At 50.8% G+C, this 22,471-nt stretch overlaps 6 protein-coding genes across 6 annotated transcripts; 3 read left to right on the top strand and 3 right to left on the bottom strand.

Annotated features, from left to right (window-relative positions):
• Positions 1-4: 4 nt before the first annotated feature.
• On the top strand, positions 5-1,512 carry V8C40DRAFT_246340 (proteasome core particle subunit alpha 1). The gene is made up of 6 exons (XM_083216096.1): positions 5-126; positions 205-346; positions 411-470; positions 581-675; positions 731-943; positions 1,006-1,512. The coding sequence occupies exons 2-6, from the start codon at positions 340-342 to the stop codon at positions 1,390-1,392; spliced, it is 762 nt and encodes a 253-aa protein (XP_083072460.1). The 5' UTR covers positions 5-126; positions 205-339; the 3' UTR covers positions 1,393-1,512.
• A 1,251-nt stretch (positions 1,513-2,763) lies between these two features.
• Positions 2,764-4,843, top strand: V8C40DRAFT_246339 (tubulin beta chain). Its single transcript, XM_083216095.1, has 5 exons — positions 2,764-2,911; positions 3,097-3,120; positions 3,206-3,231; positions 3,313-3,409; positions 3,484-4,843. Exons 1-5 carry the CDS (start codon positions 2,900-2,902, stop codon positions 4,660-4,662), a joined length of 1,338 nt encoding a protein of 445 aa, XP_083072459.1. The 5' UTR covers positions 2,764-2,899; the 3' UTR covers positions 4,663-4,843.
• Positions 4,844-8,933: 4,090 nt separating this feature from the next.
• V8C40DRAFT_266352 (uncharacterized protein) lies at positions 8,934-9,725 on the top strand (the record flags this gene model as incomplete). Its single annotated transcript, XM_083219753.1, has 3 exons — positions 8,934-9,184; positions 9,243-9,408; positions 9,594-9,725. The coding sequence occupies 3 exons, from the start codon at positions 8,934-8,936 to the stop codon at positions 9,723-9,725; spliced, it is 549 nt and encodes a 182-aa protein (XP_083072458.1).
• Positions 9,726-10,183: 458 nt separating this feature from the next.
• Positions 10,184-11,236, bottom strand: V8C40DRAFT_246330 (uncharacterized protein). The gene is made up of 3 exons (XM_083216094.1): positions 10,731-11,236; positions 10,446-10,538; positions 10,184-10,353 (listed from the first exon to the last, which is right to left on the bottom strand). Exons 1-3 carry the CDS (start codon positions 11,032-11,034, stop codon positions 10,289-10,291), a joined length of 462 nt encoding a protein of 153 aa, XP_083072457.1. The 5' UTR covers positions 11,035-11,236; the 3' UTR covers positions 10,184-10,288.
• Positions 11,237-13,077: 1,841 nt separating this feature from the next.
• Positions 13,078-14,811, bottom strand: V8C40DRAFT_246325 (TOR complex subunit LST8). Its single transcript, XM_083216093.1, has 4 exons — positions 14,661-14,811; positions 14,559-14,580; positions 14,001-14,496; positions 13,078-13,940 (listed from the first exon to the last, which is right to left on the bottom strand). The coding sequence occupies exons 1-4, from the start codon at positions 14,680-14,682 to the stop codon at positions 13,518-13,520; spliced, it is 963 nt and encodes a 320-aa protein (XP_083072456.1). The 5' UTR covers positions 14,683-14,811; the 3' UTR covers positions 13,078-13,517.
• Positions 14,812-18,567: 3,756 nt separating this feature from the next.
• Positions 18,568-21,366, bottom strand: V8C40DRAFT_23707 (uncharacterized protein). The gene is made up of 3 exons (XM_083214177.1): positions 20,805-21,366; positions 20,554-20,738; positions 18,568-20,488 (listed from the first exon to the last, which is right to left on the bottom strand). Exons 1-3 carry the CDS (start codon positions 21,099-21,101, stop codon positions 19,036-19,038), a joined length of 1,935 nt encoding a protein of 644 aa, XP_083072455.1. The 5' UTR covers positions 21,102-21,366; the 3' UTR covers positions 18,568-19,035.
• Between the last annotated feature and the right edge of the window lie 1,105 nt (positions 21,367-22,471).

The following is a 22,471-nucleotide window of genomic DNA, read 5'->3' as shown; positions in this document are numbered from 1 at the left end:
GCCGGTTTTTTTTTCTGTCTCCACCGTTGCATATCGGTCACCGCGTCTACTCTGTACCTGTAGAGGTTAGAGCCTAGAGTGGGGTGGCAGTATCTGCTGGCGCCTCAGGCTCCAAGATTACATAAGGTTTCAACCTCAGCCTTCCCAGACAAGCTCCCAGTGCTCTAGGCAAGCTGTGCTAACGCGTACGAGGACGGCCTGTAGAGCTACTGGCCCATATCGACGACATCTTGAACTTTGCAATTCCCTCGCTTCGGACCTGATCCAAGGCAGTTTCCAACGGCTTCTGCGAATACATCTCCCTGACATTGCCCTAGATAGGGCCAACATACCGTCACCATGTCTGGTTCGTTTGGGCCCATGCCAGCTCTCCCCGCCATACGCCATACTGACTTGCAACACCCTCTTAGCCAGCGCATACGACCGACACATCACCATCTTTGCCGACAATGGTCGTCTGTACCAAGTCGGTAAGTTGAAATCTCCGATTAGCAAGGCCGATCCGAATGCATGGATCGATCTGCTTCGTTCGCACCTAGACATTCAGCCTGAGCCGACCCAACTGACATCCCCAACACAGAGTATGCCTTCAAGGCAATCACAGCCGCAAACATCATGTCTGTAGGCCTGCGAGGCAAGGATTGTGCCGTTGTCTTGTCACAAAAGAAGGTTCCCGTACGTATTTTGGCCTCAGAATGCCTAGTGACATCGACTGATCTTGGGAGTGCAGGATAAACTGATCGACCCCTCATCTGTCTCCCACATCTTCCAAATCTCGCCCTCCGTGGGATGCGTCATCACAGGCTCTATCGCAGATGCCAGAGCATTTTCTCAGCGTGCTCAATCAGAAGCTGCAGAGTTCCGATACAAGTACGGCTATGAGATGCCAGCTGACGTCCTGGCCAAGCGACTGGCCAACATCAGCCAAGTGTACACCCAGCGTGTAAGGACAACCCTTGTTACCGGATGAACCTTAGGAACTACGTCACTGATGTTTTCTACTAGGCCTACATGCGACCCTACGGTGTTGCCACCACAATCATCAGCGTAGACGAAGAGCGGGGACCCCAGCTGTTCAAGTGCGATCCGGCCGGATATTTCATCGGCTACAAGGGCACTGCCGCCGGACCCAAACAACAGGAGGCTATGAACCACCTGGAAAAGAAGCTACGGAACAAGGAGCATGCTGAGGGATCCTGGGAAGAGGTTGTCGAGCTGGCCATCACAACGCTGAGCACAGTTCTCAGCATGGATTTCAAGAAGGGAGAGATTGAGATTGGCATTGTCGGCGGACCTCGGGCAGATGGCAAAGAGGGCACGGAGCCAGGTTTTAGAAAGCTCACTGAGGACGAGATCGAGGAGAGATTACAAGCCATTGCTGAGAAGGATTAAGTAAATCGCATAGATGGATTAATGAAGCAACGTTAGAGACGTCAATTGTCTGCCGAACCAAACAGGCTCTAAGCAATCGTCAGAAAGCTGCAATATTGAAATTCGGCCCTATTCAACCACAAGAGTTCAAAAATCGGTGCCTTCCAAGTGCTGACAGCCCATGGTGAGTTTCTTGTTTCTAAACGAGCGCCTAGAGTATTCTGGAAAATTGATAGTATAACCTTGTTTCTGTAGGGGGAAAAAAGGTTGCCTGTTGAGGCAGCAGGATTATTTGAGGCAGCCGTGATACTGATCACAAAACACAAAATGGATTACTATTCCATGTTTATACGAGTCATAAACACATATGCTCGTAATAATACGGCATGGCCTCTCTCGTAATCGTAGCCGAGCCATACAGTTGCACTGAGTAGGACAGACCGTACGGTGAGGATCCAAGCAACCGGGTAAAGGAGAAGTCAAGGTTATTTGGAGTGGTAGCTCATGTGACAGACACTCTTAATCCACAAGCTGACGCTTAGACTGTCCGGGGAATGTGATAATGAGCACTGCCGCGGTTTTAGTTCTCCGTATTTCGGGTCGAGATGACCCGCCCAAGACCATTAAAATGGCAATTTCGTGGAAGCCTATGCTGGCGCTGATGCCCAGGGAGGTACAAAGGGCAGATGAGGCGGTAATTGGGATTTGATATGGGTCCCGCTGGTGGAGGCTAGGAGCAAGGGCTTCTCGAACAGGGCGAGCAGGGGGGAAGCGGAAGACGCAGCTTTTATTAGCAAAGTCAGGCGCTATCCAGTGTTTAATAAAGCAAATCCGCATTTGATTGGGCGTTTGGTGGTATTGTGATTATCAAGCGACCACTAGGCAGTAATTGGGCACGAAGCTGTCAAGCTACTGTACGGTAAATAGGTGCCTTGGGACTCATGAGACGTTGGCACTCCCATTAGTAAGGGCCGTATGCATGCATTTTGGATGATGTCAAATCACGACTGAAGAGGTCGAATGTAATTTAGAAAGAAGATCAGTGACGAGATACGGAGAGAGTAATAGCAACAGAGCATCATAAAGCACTACATCTCTCAGAGCGAAGAAATTGCCCCTGATGAGGAACCCCTAAACCAGGTAGGACAGTCTAGCACAGAATTTCCCCTTGGAAATTGTACTGCGGTTGAGCTGGGTGTTCATTTTGGCAGCTCCTGATTAGGACTAGCTCCGCCTGCCCCTCGACAACTGAAGCGCTAGACCGGATCATCCCGTCATAGGCTACTCCCAAAAGGGCACTAATTTTCTATTTATTTTTCTCTGTTTTTTGCTTTGTTGATTTTGCGACTGCCTGCCGCGCCGGCTGGCCTCGACTGGCCGTTTTTTTTATTACCCAACTCCTCCCTCTCTTCCCTTTCTACATCTCCCACCTCTTGCATTTCTTCTCATCTGAAGCTGCAGCAACTCGATTCTCCTATCTCCTTTTAATACAAACTATTTTCTTTAGCTTCATCGCCCAGTCTTCAAAATGCGTGAGATTGTGAGTTTGTTTTGGTCCTTTCCCCCCCACCTTGAGAGCTGGCGTTGGGAGCTTTCTCTCACGCGCCCACCCGTCTTCAATCGGCACCTGAGCTCCCAATTTGGTGGCCCAAACTGGGAATCAAAATGCCCATATCCGTGAGATGAAAAGCATGCAAGCTAACATGTTTTCTTCCCCTCGCATAGGTTCACCTCCAGACCGGTCAGTGTGTAAGTTGCTTCTCCCTTTGCCCCTCCTTGGGCGCTGCCCCCCCGCACAAAAACGCGACCATCGCGATGCTGACAATTTCCTCAGGGTAACCAAGTTGGTTCTGCCTTCTGGTATGTTTTCCTTTAAAGAGCGGCGACGAAAAGCTCGAGGCGACGCGTTTTCGACGAAGCGGATACTCATAATCATTATAGGCAGACCATCTCTGGCGAGCACGGCCTCGATGCCAGCGGTGTTTACGGTGGTACTTCCGACCAGCAGCTCGAGCGTCTGAACGTCTATTTCAACGAGGTGTGTAGATTCCACCAGCATTCGCTTGATTCAGGCGCTGTCTAGACGTCAGGACCTAACATTGCACCCTTCAGGCTTCCGGCAACAAATATGTTCCCCGTGCCGTTCTCGTCGATCTCGAGCCCGGTACCATGGACGCCGTTCGCTCCGGCCCCTTTGGCCAGCTGTTCCGCCCCGACAACTTCGTTTTCGGCCAGTCCGGTGCTGGTAACAACTGGGCAAAGGGTCACTACACCGAGGGTGCTGAGCTGGTTGACCAAGTTCTCGATGTCGTTCGTCGCGAGGCTGAGAACTGTGAATGCCTTCAGGGTTTCCAGATTACCCACTCCCTGGGTGGTGGTACTGGTTCCGGTATGGGTACCCTGCTGATCTCCAAGATCCGTGAGGAATTCCCCGATCGCATGATGGCCACATTTTCCGTCGTTCCTTCTCCCAAGGTCTCGGATACCGTTGTCGAGCCTTATAACGCCACCCTGTCTATGCACCAGTTGGTTGAGAACTCGGACGAGACCTTCTGTATCGATAACGAAGCCTTGTATGATATCTGCATGAGGACCCTGAAGCTGTCTAATCCCTCGTACGGCGACCTGAACCACCTGGTTTCTGCCGTCATGTCCGGTGTTTCCACCTCCCTCCGATTCCCTGGCCAGCTCAACTCCGACCTTCGCAAGCTTGCCGTCAACATGGTGCCGTTCCCTCGTCTGCACTTCTTCATGGTGGGCTTTGCGCCCCTTACCAGCCCTGGCGCGCATTCTTTCCGCGCTGTTTCCGTTCCCGAGTTGACCCAGCAGATGCTGGATCCCAAGAACATGATGGCTGCCTCTGACTTCCGCAATGGCCGTTACCTGACCTGCTCCACCATCTTCCGTGGAAAGGTTGCCATGAAGGAGGTCGAGGACCAGATGCGCAGCATCCAGAACAAGAACTCCACCTACTTCGTCGAGTGGATTCCCAACAACATCCAAACCGCCCTCTGCTCTATCCCCCCCAAGGGTCTCAAGATCTCCTCCACCTTTGTCGGCAACTCTACTGCTATCCAGGAAATTTTCCGCCGTGTTGGCGAGCAGTTCAGTGCCATGTTCCGCCGCAAGGCCTTCTTGCATTGGTACACTAGCGAGGGTATGGACGAGATGGAGTTCACTGAGGCTGAGTCCAACATGAACGATCTCGTTTCCGAATACCAGCAGTACCAAGATGCTACCGCCGATGACGGTGAGGAGTATGAGGAGGAGGTTCCCATGGAGGAGGAGTAAATGTTTGCGATCTTTTGGTATTGCTCTCAGCCGCTAGTGGTTGGAATAAAAACTTTTTTTGTTTTCACCGGGGTTAATTGTTAGATGCAAGCCCCTTCTTTTGTGAATAAACTATACTGTTTTAAATAGGCTCAATAATACCCGCGGGCCCAAATATTGAGCTTCCAGCTCTCGAATCAGAGTGATTTGCAAATTCTTTAAGCTTTGTGTAACCCTAAGATGTGGCTAACCATTGCCGCCTTGGTTCATGGCGATGGGGTGGCGGGTGAGACATTCATCTCTCTTGGCGTGGCCAATGTAACCTCGTAAAAGAAAGTTTGATGCTTTCCAGCTGATATGGATCAAGGGGAGTGATTAGATTGTCTGAGACGAATTCAGCATTCTCCCGGCTGTCGGTGACTGACAGTTTAGATTAAGCCGACGTTTATAGGTGCATGTGGTGATGTGTTAGCTGCATAGGTGGGTAGTGCGTATCTGGTGTGTGAGACGAAAGATGACTTTATGTCTAATTAGATATCATAGAATCGTGCTTGTAGGATATTACACTGTATGGAAATAGAGAGTATAGAAATAGAAAGTATGGACACAGAGAGTATAGACACAGAGAGTATAGGAGTAGAAAGTATAGAAATAGAAAGTATAGAGATAGAGAGCGTAGATATGGAGAGTATAGGGATAGAGAGTATAGAGAGATAGTTTATAGAGATTGAGAGTATAGAAATGGAGAGTATAGAAATTGGACGGTTATGGGCCAGTTGTTCTGAGAAATAATTCTTGTATACTCACGTCTTAAGGTCCACTACTCCAGACGAAATCCGTCCCCCATTTTCACAGTGGCATATTTTTGCCAAGATGTCATGATTCAAATAAAGACGGTGGCAATTGTATGCAAGGGAAGTTTAAAAACACAAAGGTGTCTCTCCTAAATCTCGGGTCCAGGTTTGACGCCCGCTGTATGCTGGCCCCTGAGCGGATGTGCTTAACTTATATCCCGTAATCACCTCCCTTTGCGTAGTGCTCGGAGAGTTAGCTGCGGAACGTTGCTCCCAACAATGCCCTTAAGATCAACACCAAATGCCGCATATCATAGGTCAACAACCGAAAGCCACCCATCGCTCTATAGAGTTAGGAGCCGCGTTGCTTGGGGGCTGAATCACCAGAGGGGGGCTTTTGCTAGCAGGGGGCTCGTTATTGCACAAGATTCGAGCTGTTCGATGGAGAAAAACAGGGCAATCGCCTTGTGGATGTCCCCATCTCACTATGTGATGGGCGCTTTTGGGATGCCATTGGTTGAGGCTGAACATTGCTGTCACGGTGGCGTTTATATGAGGGTGTGCTGCGTGGTTGACAGTGCAGTCCAAACAGGGCGTATCGTTTCTAGGCAAAAGCGGTTGCGGCCAAACAGAATCCATCACTGAAAGTGGCTTTGTGTGGAAAATTAGTAGACAAAGGGGGGAGTGTGATGGGAGTGATGGACAAATTCACACCCCTGAGTTCATGCTGCTGCTTAGTGTAACGGTCTTTGCCCCAACTCGACGCCCTGCTCGGAGATTGAGGCAACTAGAGAAAAAGAGGCATCAGGATAGCTAAAATTGGCGATGTACTAGGACGAACACGATTAGTAATGTCCATAGCTTGATATCTGATGCTGGCGTAGGATCAGAAGTGGTCAACCACTCTTTGGCCGAGTCCGGTATGTCGACGGCAACGTTGCAGTGTTTGTCTCTTCCCCCTTCCCATCTTCTTTGTTTTTTTCTCCCTCCCTTAGACCGGCTGCCTACAATCGATCAATGTATTGTATTGGTTGAACTATGAGTCAATGTCTGTTCTGAATAGCAGTCATGCCGGTGTCTTTGTTAAGCTTTCTTGATGATAGCTGAATGATCCATCCTGACACGCGTACGGACATGGCCTCATTACAAAGCCGTAAGCAAAGACGATGGGATGATTCATCGGCATCTGCCAAGCCATGTATTCAGCTGAAGTTGCATCAACAAGGAACATGGCTACGACGAGTTACTTTGGGCAAGGTGAGTCTGCGTGTCCACGGCGTCGAGTAGGCAGCAGCCTCGTCTCAGATGCAATCTCCAATCATAGCCCCCCGATCTGGATGCTTGCCGTCGTCGGGGCTCGAGAGACAAAGATGCAACATTGCAAGTGACCCTTGCCGTGAATCATCGGGCGATGATCAAGGACTGAGTTCAGCCAGCGACGGTTGCCAATCGGGCGCAGCGCCTCGAAGCCTGCAGAGTGACTTGGGAGATGCAAACGCCAACCACGGGCTCGGTGACGTGTCTCTGGATCATCCGCATTGCCAATTCGAGGCGTAGCTTGGATTGTGAATCTTGTCAGTTCTGCGATGGAGTGGAAGCAAAAAAAGACGGCCGAAAAAAAAGGAAGAGGAAAGAAAACAGAGGCAAGGAAGGAAGCGTTGGCGGGCACTGCCTCTAAAAAATCTCCCTCCCGAACGGCTTAGGCCGGCGTTGGACAAATGACAGGGCGCAGCGGGTGTCTCTCCAGAACTTGCCTCTCGCATTTGACTTGCATCATCCAAGAAACAACGTCTTCGGCTTCTGAAAAAACCCACGATGCATCTGCAGGCCACGGCGGGCTGCCATTGGTCCCTGGGGCTGATCCCTGGCACACGCAGCTCATGCAGGGCCCGTCACTCTGGCTTCGTTCGGCAAGGCTGCGTGTGGTAGCGCCGCTGAGCCGGAGCTGAAGCGTCTGTTTGGAAGAGGGCGAATGCACACCATAGGCCCGATCATCCACGGCCGTCTCCACTGGGCAGGGGTCTTCAGGCGAGGATCCAGTATCCAGTATCCGGACACGACACCACGGCATGCCATTTGGTGGTTTGCGTCGCTCTTCTGTCGAGCTAGACGGCGCCCTGGAGCTTCCCGCTGTGTAGCCTCCCATGGCCGCCCCAATGCGTGCTGCAGCAGCTTCAAACGAACCGCAACCTGCTTCTGCTTCTGCTTTAGCGGTGCGGCGTGCATCTAACGGCGCTGCCGGGACGCCCCCCATCCCCGTCCCCCCTTCGTCACGGGGAATCGATGGCCTCATGCACAAGGTCCCTTGATTCGACCCACGGAACGGGGACCAAAAGCGTGTCTCCCCCTGGCAGGCAAGGCTTTCCTCTGCCTCGAGTCGTTAGCCTCGTCTGGCTCTGCCTAGCAGTCTGCTGCTGAGATCGACGGGGCCCGGTACTGGCGCAAGAGTCACCCACCCAGAATGCGAGCCCAGCACCACACAGGCGCCCAGCCTCGGACCTCAGGCTGGCTGGTGCAAGAGGCATCAAGGGGCTAGGATAGGGCTGACAACGGCTCCGGTTGGACGGCTCCCGATTGCCAGCTTGTCCGGGGTTCTTCAGGTTTGAGCTTGCAAAGAGCCACCGGGGTGGAGGTGACGGAGAGCACTCTCGTTGGTGTTTGTCAGAGAGCAAGTGGTAGCTGAATGGTTCAGCCTGGTTACCCTCTTAGGGCCTCAGATTCATCCGTCCACCAAAGCCCAAGTCCACCGTAGCTTTGTAAGGCCGAGATGGGCATCGAGCCCTTCAAGGCCCAGGCGAGAACTCTGCTGGATCCTCCGACAACACCGGACGGGGTCGATCATGGACGGAGCATACTTAAGGATGGAGCATCTCGCGTCGAGGCAAATCGAGAATAGCATCCAGCAGAGTTTCTTCATTGCTTGCCACGCTGAAGACAGCTTCGACCCCGACTACTCCATATCGCCACGCTATCCGCTGCTGAATATCGAATTGATAGTGCTGTTTTTTCAGCTCAGCATCTCGAATCTTCAGCTTCAACGGCTTTGACCATCTCTTTGTTCACAAACTCTCTTTCGAAGAGAAGACGACACTGCGTCACCGTTACGAACGACGTCTAGAGGTATCGGCCGAGAGCCATTGTTGCATCTCTTCACCTATTTCCTTGTACGGAAATACCAACTAGGCTTCTCTGTTGGCCCCCCTTTCGCGCCTGGCCCCCAAGTCTCATCCGGAAGCTTTTCCCTCGACACTATGGACGGATGTAGGTCACTAGCCTCTTAGCGAATTGCTTTTATTGTCCCGCTATTTCTGCTCCCCCCAAGTCCCAAGTAAAGCACACATGCAGACCCGGGCGGCACGCCCCCCTTTAAAGGTCCGGTATATGCGCTTTACGCGGGATACGCATCCACTTCCTCATACAAAGCACAAACCCAGAGCGTAAAGATGGCCATAGCACATCTCAATCCAGTCTTTTGGTGAGAATAATAACTAATTCAACATGGAACGAGAAGTGAACGAGTGCCGCACCGCCCGAGTTGCCGAAGTCCTGGCCGACTTCCGGACTCTTCAGTACTATATCGCAGCCGGTCCTGTCGAGCCAGAAAACGAAGAGGACTACTACACCGAGGGATGGGCTACCTTACGCCAGTGCACCATCGATGGCCAATACATTCTCGACGTGGCTGCCGATACCAGGGTGCCTGCAGCCCAGGGAGGCGAAGAGGAGCAGACCAGAGCCGAACTACAACAGTGCGTTTTCTTTCATTCAGCAGACGAAGCATCGAATCAGCTAACATGGAGTCCAAAGGGTTTTGCTAGATGCTTACGCTCGGCGGCACGAGGGGCAAAAGATTCTCTTGAGGCAGGCGGCGGCGCAGCGATGGATTGAGTACCGGGACCAAGTCTTGCAGGGCCAACGACCGCATCCGGGGAACCATGCCCAGCTGCAGGCCTTGGATAACCAACTTCGAGCGGTAAGCTTACCTACAACTTGCACCTCCAAAAAGGCTCCCTCCCTGGTTCCGTTTTCTTGGACGCAGCCTTTTCTTACGGGAAATGGCGTCTCCACTCGGTACATGTCGGGGAAAATCCTTTCTTACCAACATATGCACGGCCAAAGTAGTGGGGATGTAATGTAACTAATTTTCGTGTTGCTTAGGAGTTGGCTGCTATTACCGACGAGTACGTTTACACCGAGCTCTTGACCGCGGACCAATCGCAGGGCCGCTGGACAATGGAGGATCCGAGTTTGCGAAGAATCATGCGCTGGCTTCAGGCTCGACAGCGGTAACAGGATTGCTGCAAATACTGGACGATTCAACAGCTACATCTTGTCTCACCTTGACTGCCGGCACCAAGAGCAACTTTTCCTCTTCAGGGGGGCGAGGCATCATTAACGTTACATCAACTACCACCCTTTATTTTCATTTTCTACAACAGCCTTGTACAGCCGATGCTGCAAGGTCTCTTCGATTGTTCTGGTACGGAGTTGTCTTTTTTTCCGGGGGCGTGATTTTGGCGTATGGGTATGGACACAAGGTTCATAGGCAGCCACAGGGCAAAGGGATACCTTTTTCTTCTCTTGGTTATATTTTTGGTTGTTTTGGCGTCCTATTTACATAGGCATGGCATGCCACAAGACTGCGTGATAGACAGCAGTCTTCTTGAGGATACAAAATTGGAGGATATACGGGTCATAGAATTTTCTTTTCTTTCTTGGGCTGCCTGGAGCAGCCTCACCTTTTTCTACAGCAAATGAGTTTTTTTTTACTTCTACAAATATATTGATTTTATTACAGCCGCTGGCTTATGATGCTATCAAAACGAAACTTGATATACTGAACTGCCTATGCCTTAGGTCTTGCTCTGAACACACAATGCGATTCCCACCAAGGATAGTGTCATGCCAATGCCGGTTTCTTTTTTTCCCCAAAGCCCTACAATTAGCTCTTTGGTCTTTGGTACTACGGATCGACGTCGATACTCGTTGGGTGGCAAGGCTTGTACGTACCTCTACTAATTACTTTACCCTCGACCAACCACTCGCCCACAACAGTAAAGAGGAAGGCCATGGCATTCACAATCGGGACAGTAAGGCTCAGCTCTAACAGGTGGCCAAAGACTGGGTCAGATCTGATGCTCTACCAAGGAGGAAACAAACCAACCCTCTGGGCTAGCCCAGCAGGGCGGTTAGGTGTGGAAGGGGATGGGGATGGGGGGATCTGAGACACCCGGAGGCCTTTTTCGGAGGTCCAAGATGAGACATGTGGGGGAGTGTTTGTTTTTGGAGACTCACCAGCCTTGCCAATGAGGAGAAAGAACCAGACGCTGCCGGTGAGGTTGAGGACGAGCGGGACGGCATAGCGCGGGTTGCGCAGCAGATCGAGGACCGAGAAGAAGGCGGCGTAGAGCCTGGAGCGGAGCCAGCTCTGCTTGACGGCGGGGGAGTCGAGCAGCGGGTGAGGCGCGGGCTTGTGGGTGCGGGCGGCGCGGCGGATGAAGGGCGTGGTGAGGCCCCAGGCGAGGCCGACGAGGATGAAGCTCAGGACGTAGTTGATGGCGGGGGGCCGGGCGGTTGGTGGCTCTTCGGGCGATGACATGGCTTCCAAGGTTCTCTTTTGGCAGGGCTGAATGGGGGGTTGAGGGAGAATTGGGAATAGCGTTGGGTTTGGTGTTCTGGTTTTGTTGCGATATTACTCGCACATAGCCTCGTGGCTTCGTTGTTTTGCTTGGTGGAGTTGTAGTGGTAGTGTGTGAAAGGAGGAAGAAGAAAAAAGAGGCTACGCTATGCTACTTTGTTACAGGTGTTGGGTTACTCATACCAGATCGAAACAGCATCCATCCTGATTCGGGACACTCAGATGGGGAGTCTGGGCCGGTGATTGGCCGGTTTACGGCCCCTCCAGCGAGGTTTGTTTTAGCGCATCTACAGTGGGGGATTTGTTTTAGGTCCAAGTACGGAGGTACGTTTCAACGTTCCATATTGCTACCGGATCTACGAGTTACATCAATGCAGTCTATTGAATTGAATTGGTGGAAGCTGGTCCCAAGGCGACGCTATAGAGCGGGGCGGCACGGGCACAGCCTTTCTGGGGGGACCAGTTTTGACGTCGAGAAAAGGGCTAGCCGGTTTACGTTTGCCACGCGACGGTGCAGCATGCAGGGCCGGAGAGAGCGATTGGGAGCGTTGCCGGAAAGGGGAGCGTGGGTGGCGAAAAAATGGCAGTTGGGATTATAGATGCAGACATTCGATTTGCTGGTGTTTTGTAGATGGGAGAGACACAGAGAGGAAGTGAGACATGGACCCGCTGGCTATTAACGGTTTACACGTTTCTGCTATGGTGCTAGCTAGTAACTAGCACGTCAGTTACTCCATGACTCCATACTGAAAGGCACGTAAGAAGCCCGCATATAGCAAGTCATGATGCAGCTTTTCCTGCCGGGCTAAGGCAAGGTACCTGGGAACTGACCTACTACGTACTAAAGGTAATGGATAGTTTTAGTTTAGCAGCAACGGCTGTGCCCGAGGCGAAAGAGGCAGCCAAAGGTCAATGCTTTCGTTCTCCATGGGTTCGATTGAACTGTCAGAAAAAGCTTGGTCATGCACCCGGCGAAGAGGCTCGTCATTCGGGCAACAATGGCTGAGTCACGGAGAGAGATTGGACCTTGTAGAGCTGTATATACGCATATACGACATGAGATGACATGATACGACATGACATGGATGACGCAAAAAAATAAAAGCCAAAAAAGCAATCACAAGACACTGAACCCTAATCCATCTAGCACAATCAATATTTTGTACGGCATTCAATAGCGGCCTTCCTTCAAGTCGCTAGTTAGACTACAAACTGCCCAAGACGTAAAAATGGGCTTTCCAGGGTCCCCGCCCCAGTCAGTCCGACCAGCTAGCGTACCCGCGAACATCCCTGTCCAGCTGGACAGTCCCAGCGCCTTGGCCCTTTGGAAACATTCACACACGCGGGTTTTTTTTTTCTCTGGGACTACGATGAAAGCCGGCCAGCCAGTCGTTTTACCCCGAGGGCCCGGCACTCCAAACTAGCGAGAAACAAGAAGAAAAAAAAGCTCATGGGCACACCCTCCGTGGGGGATGGAAAAAAAAGGTGACGTGGGCAGGGGGGGATATTCACCTATCCCTGACACCTTGAGTATGAATGTGCCTTTCGGTGTTTTGGTTGGTTAGGGCAGAGGGGAAGATCGTCATGTATGTTGTTCCTACTGACAGATCAATGAAACACATGGGAGTTTTTTTTGGTCTTGCGGAACTTGGCCAATCGGTTTATTTTGGGCCTTGCTTCTCATATTTGAGTTCTCCTTCCTGCAGGTGACAGGGCGTTTTGGAGGGTGCCTAATATACGACGCAACAAACAAAACCAGGTCAAGCCAACCCAACCCCAAAAGCCGTTGCGCACACCCGGAAGCGTATTTCGAAATCCGAAATCCGATTATCCCCCAATTGTCCGATGCTTGTTGCATGAATGCCCTTGCTGGGATAAGAGCTGAGGCAGCCCCAAACGGCGACAAGTTGCGAGGCCATCGTGAGATGGTGCTGCACCTCTTGGGCTGAAGCATCACCTTCAGCTGCTCAATTCGACGACACCATCACATATTACAAACTGAAAGCGCTTGGCATAGAATTAACTCATTTAAAAAAGTCTATAGCTCATGCGGCCACATCCAAGACCGGGTGGGTTACTTGCAGTAGATGCCAAAAGAAGGCATTGCACCATTGCTGGCATTAGATCCAGGCAGAATCTTCCAACCGAGTCTGCTTTGACAGAAACACCAGAATCCTGTAGCAGTCACTAACGCCTCTTGCACTTTGAATTGAGAAAGTTGAGAAAGCGCAAATCATGCGCCTCAAGGCTTGCCATATCAGCATGTCAAGGGCAGCATACGGCGCCAATCGTCATCTCCGAATAAAAGATATAGGTTAACATAACCAGAAGCGATACCAAAACGCCGCGCCAAATCATCCATGTGTCTTCAGTTCCAAGGTCCATGCCGTGCCATCACTCCCTGTATTATTTGATGGCTCAGCCGACGATTCATCTGTAGGACTCTAACGTGTCTCTGAATAGTCGTTGAGCGCCACGCAGACGGCTCCTCTGTGATGGCCATTGTACTGGCGTATGATTTGCTGGCTGTGCAGTTCCCATAGTCGTGCATAGTGGTCTGAGCACGCCGTCACCAAATACGCCGAGTCTGCACTGAACGCACAATCCCAGACCCATCGCTGATGGCCCGTGAGGGTAGCCTCTAGGGGAAGCGGCCTGGCCTCGTCGGATTTGCCGTTGACCTGCGGCTTGACATCCTTGATCTCCCAGATCTTGGCCGTGTGGTCTGCGCTGCACGTGGCCAGCTTCTTTACGTCGGGAGAGAGGAGAATTCGCGTAATGTACTCTTTGTGAGCGCTGAAATGCGTTACTGGGAGCAGCTCCGTCTGGTCATAGTTTTGGCGGAGATGCCACACAAACACATTACCCTATCAGAGGTTAGCTAATCGGGTTGGGAAAGAAGAAATGATCTGTTGGGTGCGACATACTGCCGTGTTTGCGGCGCACAATAGCGTCCCGTCACTAGCAACCGTCACGCTTGATACCGACACGTCTTCTTCGGGGATGAGCTCGTGCGCGCAAGTGTTCTCGGCCAGATCCCAGATCCTCACGCTGCCCGATCTGTCGCAGCTTATGATTTCGCCCTGATTCGGGTGAATGACCACATCGTTGGCTGGGCATCCATGATTATAGCTTCTCTGGATCGAGCCCGTCCGCGTTTCCCAAATCTTGACAGTGCCGTCTTCGGAGCTTGTCACCATCCACTTGCCCTCGCAGTGGAATGCTACTCCTGTGATGTTTCCCGTATGACCCTCAAAGGTAAGCAGCGGATTGGGATTTGTCGACTTGATATCGTAAAGCTTGACTGTATGGTGGCCGGCCGCTGCTAGAAACCTCTTGTCGGGGGAGATACACAGGCGGTTCACCTGTGAGTCTGGGTGCTGGATCGTTCGCGAGCAAATTCCCGATAGCGCCTCCCAGAATCTATGTTGCGGGGAGTTAGCACTGCGCATAAAGCATCATCCCTTTGGTGGACGCCTGCGAACCTGATTGTGTGGTCGTAACCCGCTGGATCGCAATTAGTACTGAAGCTCGCGGCAGCTGACGAGAATGGGAATGGGAATGGGGATAGCAGTGGTAGGACCAACCTGTGCACAAAATCACGGACATGGCGACTGGGCTTTGGCTCCTCGATCACCGAATATCGAATGCCTGTTGAAGCGATGAACTGGAGCTATAATGTTGTTTGCTAACGATGACCGACACGGCTGAGGTTCTTTGGTCCTAGGCAAGGCTTAGTCTGCCGCAGTTGAGATTAGGTAAGGATGAGCTCAGTAACGACCAGGGCGGCTCCTGTTCTTCCGAAGAAAAGCCGCAGCGACTTCCTAGGAAGTCGCTGGACTCACGACTTACAAGATGCACGACCCCAGAGCAAAAGAAGCTTCTTGGGGATACACAACCAGTCATTTTCAATTCTTCAACCGAATCGGCTGTGGACCTGCGGCTCGTACAGCTCGTGCTGCTTCCGAGTCACCAATGGCTTTCGAAAGAAGACACGTGATTTACCGAAGATGCACTTGCCCGTCGTCCCCTTGATTGGACCGACTCTAAGATGGCTTCGTACACGGCATCGGTTCTTGCATTCATTCGCTTTTCATCTACCGATACTAGTGTACCGTTGTATCTACGCATTATCCAAGGATAAGGTATTATTGGACAAGTGAAGCAAGCCGTTGTTGGAAAATCTATGCTCCCCAACTGTGCCCCCTCTGGATTGGATATTCATCTGCCACGGAATGAAGCTGATACTGCTGAGCCTTGGTGCGAGTCGTCACTGCATTGGTTTGTTTCCCATTGAACTAGGCAAAAATACTTGACGATATACTAATTAGTGTACCGTAGACTATTCTCGTTACATGAGCTTGTCCAGTTTTTAAACTGGGAGTCACACAAATGTGATACCTTTACATATTACTGGGCCACCAGCAGAATTGTTGCCAAGTAATCCCATCTATTGTTAAAAAATTGAAGCCAAAACCACCTACAACCTCAGTAGGTATGAACACCGGCATCCTTTCCCCAATGTAACTACATTGCGAGGCTGAATCCTCACACCTGTCCAAAGAAAATATACACTAAAGACATTTACATACATGCGCTGATATGAATAAACCTGTTCGACGTGTGCTAACTGCGTTTTGAATAGACACCTGATGATCTATGATCCGAATCTGGATGGTTGTTTTGTTCTGACGATGATCTGCCAGCCTGACGAGCAAACGGCGAAGCCGTCATCGAATACGAATAATTCTTGGGGACCATTCTGACAAGCGAGCCCCTGCAGTACTCGCAATCGAGTCTTCAAATTCAATTTTAGCAATCAGATTTCTTAAAGAATGCGGTAATAATAAACGTACTGCCTTATACTGCACATGTCGCAGGTTATCGGCACCAAGCCTGCTTTCATGCCAGCAGCAAATTCAGAAGCCATGACTGAATATATAGTCGACACGGGTTTATTTGGAACAAGATTTGAATTGAGTGGATCAAGAAAAGAATAGCTGATGATGAGAAGACGGCTGAGATGAACACTTGAAGGAATGATTCCACTGAAGAGAATGTGCGGCGAAACCTCTGCTTAAATACTAATGTCTGCGTTGGCAGAGACTCAGGAACCTGGTCGCCAGCTCAACCTGCTTGACTCCATGATACACTACGAGACAGACTACGAATCCTTCTGACCGCCTCGATTATCCTCAGCTACAATTTAAGCCATCATCACACCGGATGCAACAAACCTCACGATGGCCTCTATCCATCCTGTGTGGTTGCCTCGACATATAGACGAGGCAACCAAGCTATAGGCAACGTGATACCGACCCGCCGGGGCTGGACATGGATTTTACACGGAGTCCTGTCCGCTTTAATTTCATAAAACGCTCAGCCCATGGCCTATATGCGCCACCGTCACGGACGAGCGCTCGGCGACGTCGAACAAAAGCCTTACCGCCTCATCATACTCCTCTCGCCTTTCCACTGTCGAATGAGAAGAAGGTTTGGCAACTGCCGCTCTACCGCGAATGAGCCGATTTGAGTATTTAACTGCGACACTGGACCCGTACGCTGTCCTCTCTTAACCCGGACCGTTCCATTCTGTGCTCTGGAGCTGAGAATCCATGCAGCCACCCGGATGGCTGATCGGCATGCTCCCTTCTCATTTGTCAATAACCGGACCGGTCAGCTCTCTGAGGGACGCCCTGTCGACCCAGCTTGCTCAGCTTGCTAGACGAGATAGATTGCGAGTTTCAGCCCCAAAACGTGCGCCTGCAAGATGACGATTCTTCTCGTCTTGGCAGTTGTATGGCGTCTGTTATTTCGGCACGGGAAACGCGGCTATTGCACTTCACAATGCTCATGCGAACGGCTGATCATTGGGGGCGCGCCTCTGGCTGTCTCGACGGTGATGGATCCGACGCAGTGGCTTGTGTTCCCGGAGCACAAGACAACATGCAGCTTTCCCTGGTTGGACGCTTCCCGCCGAGAGAACAACAGCCTACATAGCTCAACAGCGAAGAAACTTTGACCATCAGTCACCAGGCCTATATCGGCACCCTTCTTGGCTCCCCTTGGATACGAGTTTGGGCCACACAATATGACCCACGAATCAAAACCCGCTCTGTGTACCCTTTGCTGCCCTGAAGAAGACACCTGGCCGACCAATGTATGTCATCAGTTGCCAGCTCTGCAGCGTACTCATTGCACCATCGTTTATCTCACACGACAAGAACAAAGCTGACCCCTCAATGATCGAACCATGGAAGGCTGCATTAGGCATCAACCGATGCGGATAGCCCTTCCGAACCTTTTAGACCGGCCCGCCACGTGGGGGGCTGTTGATCCCTCGCGGACCGGTCTCTTGGCCTTCCCTCCCCTCGCGGATACAGCTCCTCACCGGCTTTTCCTCTGTGTACACACCCGTCATGGCGGCGTGCATTGACACCTTTCTCGGATCAAAGTTCCGATGTGCTCGGTTATTTGCTTGGCCGAGTGAAGCTAGACGAGAGACAAGGAAGAGAAATAGAAGAAGAGAGAAGAGAGAAGAGACACAAACTGATGCGAGAGAGGATTGGCGTAGCAGATATCTACGCTAGCCAAGGGGGAAATGGCCTTGAGAATGGCCGCCGCTCGGTTCTGTTGCTGCTGCAATACGAAGTTTCTTCTATCTCCAAAAGTTTAACCCTTGTTGGTTCAGAAGGCGGTGACTCGAGCTCGCGTTGTCAACACCGAAATGACGCCCCTGCGGGTAAGCGTTTTGGTCGGGAAATGGTGTAAAGGTACACGACTGTGTCTACCAGAGGAGGGCCAGTCTCGCATCTTATTCGCCAGGTCATCTCCGAAACCTCGGCACTACCTTTTCGGGCAACTTGTGTTGAAAAGATTTTTTTTTTTTTTTTTTAAAAAAAAAAATGTTAAGATTATTTTGATTATGGAAGTGTTGTCTTGCTCTTAGGCGGATGATGAAACAGGATAATTCCTGTGGCGTTGTGGTGACCCCTATAACTCTTGCTCTAGTTTTGATGTTTCTATTGACGTGTTCATCTAGTTTAGGAGACGAAACAAATTCACAGTTACCCATTGCGAGAACGACAATACTCTGTTGAAAGTATACCCCATAGGCCATTCATATATGATTATCACGTCGACTTGTATATCGACCGAGTTTTCTTTTCGAGTACTTGAGTAAAAAAAAGAAAAACAAACAAAAGTGATGATATAAGGCTGTAACGTTCGAAAAGCACAGGCGTGCCACGAGTATTACGCGCTGACGAAAATATTCCGTAACGACACACTTGATTGGTGTCTAGTGGGCGCCCTGTGAAGCCTTCGGAGATTCAAACTACTCTTGCTGTGGTCAGTAACACACAATGGCCTGTGCCAAAAGAGTCCACGCGGGCAAACAAAACAAGTTGTTGAGATACCACACGTTTAGCCGGTTGATGGATACTAGATACTGGATCATGCTAATCAACAATAGACACACAAAGTAGTGAACATAAGGATAAGAAAAAAAAAAGAAGTTTCAATTTATTGCCTTTCCTCCTAAGTAGAGATTTATAGCACTATTACAAAGAGAAAGAGTCAAGCCCCCTAATGACATACCAAGCTAAGAAAATCGTTGCCACAGGGTTTCGTAGATAAGAGAAAGAAATACATGAAAAGAAGACCGTGTAGAAGTAAGTGAACCACAATAGTCAGGCCTGAATCCTGTCCAATTCAACCAACAGAAGCCGAGAATCAGCTGTAGTGCGGGCGACAGATTGGCAACCTAAATCATCCTATACCCCAACGCCAACAGTTATAATGGCGACCCAGTCCAAAGAGTCGAATTTCTTCATAAGTAAGAAACAAAACATCCGTATTAAGAACAAAAGAAAAGTGGTAAAGCAAAGTAAGAGTTTCATGAAGGATCAACAGTCGTAGTTGAGGGGCTCTGCATGGATATTTCATCAGATCCCACAACATTTATAGTGTTGGGGCAGTGGCAATCAAGGCAGACATGACAGCAACTCCTCCAAGTGCCGCATATCCAAAAATTTCAGCAGCTTTGCGCAGTCGCTTCACTTGCGGCTCCTCAGCTCCGGAGTGGATGTCGACGGGAGAAATGTCCATTGCAGAGTCGTCAACAGACGTAGGCTTTGCAGAAGGTGGAGAGGACTCTTGAACTGGGGTGAGCTCGGCGAAGGGTATTTCCTCGGCAGTCATTTCGGAAATTTCCATTGCCTTGCGTTTGTTTCTAACCGCCTTCTCTGGAGACTCCATAGGCTGATCAGCGTCCGTGTGGACGCTTCTAAGCTCAGCCTGCGGCTGCTGTTGTTGATTCTGAGCCTGCTCGTCTTGCTGGATCGGCTCGTCTTGCTGAATCGGCTCTTCCTGATGAATAGGCTCGTCTTGTTGAATCGGCTCGTCTTGTTGAATCGGTTCATCTTGCTGAATCGGCTGCTTCTTCTGCCACTGTTGCTGAAGAGCCGCTTTAGTTACCTCGAATTGGTAGGCGGAGGATTCGTCATAGTCAAGAGTATGTTCCTCCGATCTTATGTTTACCTCAAGATGCTCCTTGAGTGGAGACTTGAGGAACTCGGCTCCCGAGTCCAACAGAAGACTGGACTCAGTTGCTCGACTCTGGGCAACGTCCACGGGCCAGAATCTGGTCTCGACTTGCTCAGGAGCCGTGTGGACACTCACAAAAGATTGATTTGGGGTATCTGTTTCATTGGTGTGAGTGTATGTTGTGTTATTTTGACCTGTGGATATTTCCTGCGATCGGAAAGTGTCGAAGAGGGATGGCAGCTGCACGCCAGGCAAAGGTTGATTTGGAGCAGAGGCTGCATTTGGCAGCGAGAAATTCATGATGGGAGGCAGGCAATGGTTTTCAAACCGATCGAATATTTCTGCCTCATGAATTTCCGTGGCTTCGATATGAGGGACATGCTGATCGCTGTCCAAGAGATTGTGATGTAAAGGGTGATCAAGATGAGTGTCTTCTAGTGAAGATCGGCCGTGGGAATCATCATCAGACTCAGACATGTACTCCCCCTCATATTCATCTTCGTAGAAGACGGCGTCGTCGTCTGAAATATCATCTGGGATATCGTCTGGGATGTCAATCGTTCCCGGGGGGGAAGGTATACGTGAGTGAGATTTCTCAGAGATAGAGACAGCCCTGTCAGTCATCAGATCCTGGATGGACCTGGTAGAGGCTGTTTGATCCTCGGGCGCGGGCGAACCCATCTCGTTGTCAGATAGGTCAATAGTTACAACTTCTTCTCGAGTGATGCAGTTTTTGGCCGGGCGAATATTGTTGTCTCGCAGAACCTGCAAGCCGTGTCGGATGGTACTATCGCCGTGATCTTCATCGGCGCTCTCTTCCTCATCGGTCTCGTCGGGCACTCTGAAAACGGTCGGGGCTTGAAAGGAGCTATGAAAGCGTTAGCATTCAGTCAAAACGGATAGAAGAGAAGAAAGTGGGAGAGAGAGGCATACCCCTGCGGCCCAAATTGAACACCAACTTCCATGATACAAGGAGCACATATATCTGATCCTCTGTCAACAGGAATACCGAACCGGATATGGTCGCCGTCCTTGATGGCCTGAATTTGATGAGGCTTCAATCGGGTATCGTTATAAAAGGTTCCGTGAAGGGAACCGACATCACTGATGAAAACGGCCTGCATGCGAATTAGTTTGAACCAGGTTGCGACGCCCGTCTGGGTGATGATGATGATGCAACATACCTTGTGCTGATTATCAAAATAAAGTGAAGCATGGGTTCTGGACATGACGGCGGAGTCTATCCAACCATTCTTTCCGGTGGCAGCATATGTGGTGTTTTTCTTGCTCATACGTCCAAGAGGGACTGATTGGTCTGGTTCAAGGAGAAGGCGACGAGTCGGAAAGGAAAAGTCGGGAGACGGATTCACAGCAGTCAGGGTGACCAGAACTGCACACGAGATTAGCTTTGGAGAGTCTCGGGCGCTGCGCCGCATCTCGGAGGGAAGCTCACCTTGGTCACAAAGGTAGGGCGACGCCATGATGAAGCGTATCCGGGCCGTGGGTGCCTTCGAAATATCGAGTCGGTCGGAATCTATGCCCAGTTGCGGCCGGGCTGCAATGCAGACGAGAGAGGATCGGGTATGGAAGGACGCAGTGGAAGAGAGAAGAAGAGGGGGATGAAGCAGATTAAAAAGAAGAGTGAAGTTGTTTGGTTAAGAGGGGAGAAAGTCGAGGCTTCGGAAGTAAAGGATGGAGTGGGGCTCGAGTCACTTTGACCTCAGAAGTTTAAAACGCTGGGGTCCAAGTACTTTGAAGAATTAATAGAGGGTACTTGACATGAATGCATCTAGCTGGTTGGCATAGGCGGGAGAGCGTCTGTTTGGCGCTGAGCCGAGGGGGATTCAAGGGATGGAGGTTGTTTGTCCACCAGGCGGTTCAGTCCAGTGTTTCGCGATCTGGCTGGGAGATGCTGATGTGAAGTAATGGTAAAGTCTTGATGCGCAAGATACCCAGGTATCTATGAGCTATAAGGTAGATAGAGCAGAGCCACAGCGCACTTTACAAGATGGATGGAGGTTTATTTCAAGGGCCAACGGCAAAGGTACGAGTATGTACTGTGCCGTACGGGAGCAGTTGATGCAAATGTAGCAGTACTTTGTTCTATATACGGCACTAATGTGCCCTGTAGGCAGCCCCAGGCAGAAGCGGGCAGCAGCGATAAGCCCCGCGATGGGTGGCTTATCGTAGCTTGAGTGGGGCATTCGGAAGCCGAGTATGTCACTGCCAGATTTCAGCGCTGGTATTTGTATTTTTTATTTTGCGACGCAACCGCCACTCGAGAAAGAGAAAGAGGAGAAAGAGGACATGAAGATGAATCAAGGTATGCAGCGTCGCCGACCATTTTACTAAAAGAACGGGCATGATTTGCTGCGAAACCGACGCCCCGTTGTCTCTGCAGATTTGCGTGGCCATGCCCGGCTGCCAAGTGGGCGAGTCACAGTGCAGCACAGGTACCAACAGCGCTGTTCCCGCATTCTTACAAGCAGGTACGAGTACCGATACCCACGGCATGCCAGCCAATTGATGGGCCGCGACGGGTGCAGCCAGAAGCTGCAGCTGCTTTGCTTTGCCTTAGCGCCTCGACTCGACGCATGATTCAGGTGCTGTCGATACGCCTCCGGTAGGGGTATCGGTACATGCAACATACATCAATCCAACATGAAGCAACCCGGCAGAAATGGGGTCCGTTTGCCTGGGTCTGCAGGCCACATGTTGCAAAGACATGGATGGTGATTTTGTATGATCCGGGCAGGTCGGAGCACGTCTTATGTGAGGTTCCATGACGGATCAGTTAATATTAGAACCAGCAATAAATAGCTCCGGCACGACAGGGAGGGCAGCGTGAGCG

Source organism: Trichoderma camerunense, assembly GCF_050948025.1.
Source record: "Trichoderma camerunense strain CBS 138272 chromosome Unknown V8C40scaffold_10, whole genome shotgun sequence".
In the NCBI taxonomy this organism is placed as follows: Eukaryota; Fungi; Ascomycota; class Sordariomycetes; order Hypocreales; family Hypocreaceae; genus Trichoderma; species Trichoderma camerunense.
Note: the sequence above shows the minus strand (reverse complement) of the source record. Positions and strands in the feature narration are given on the sequence as shown.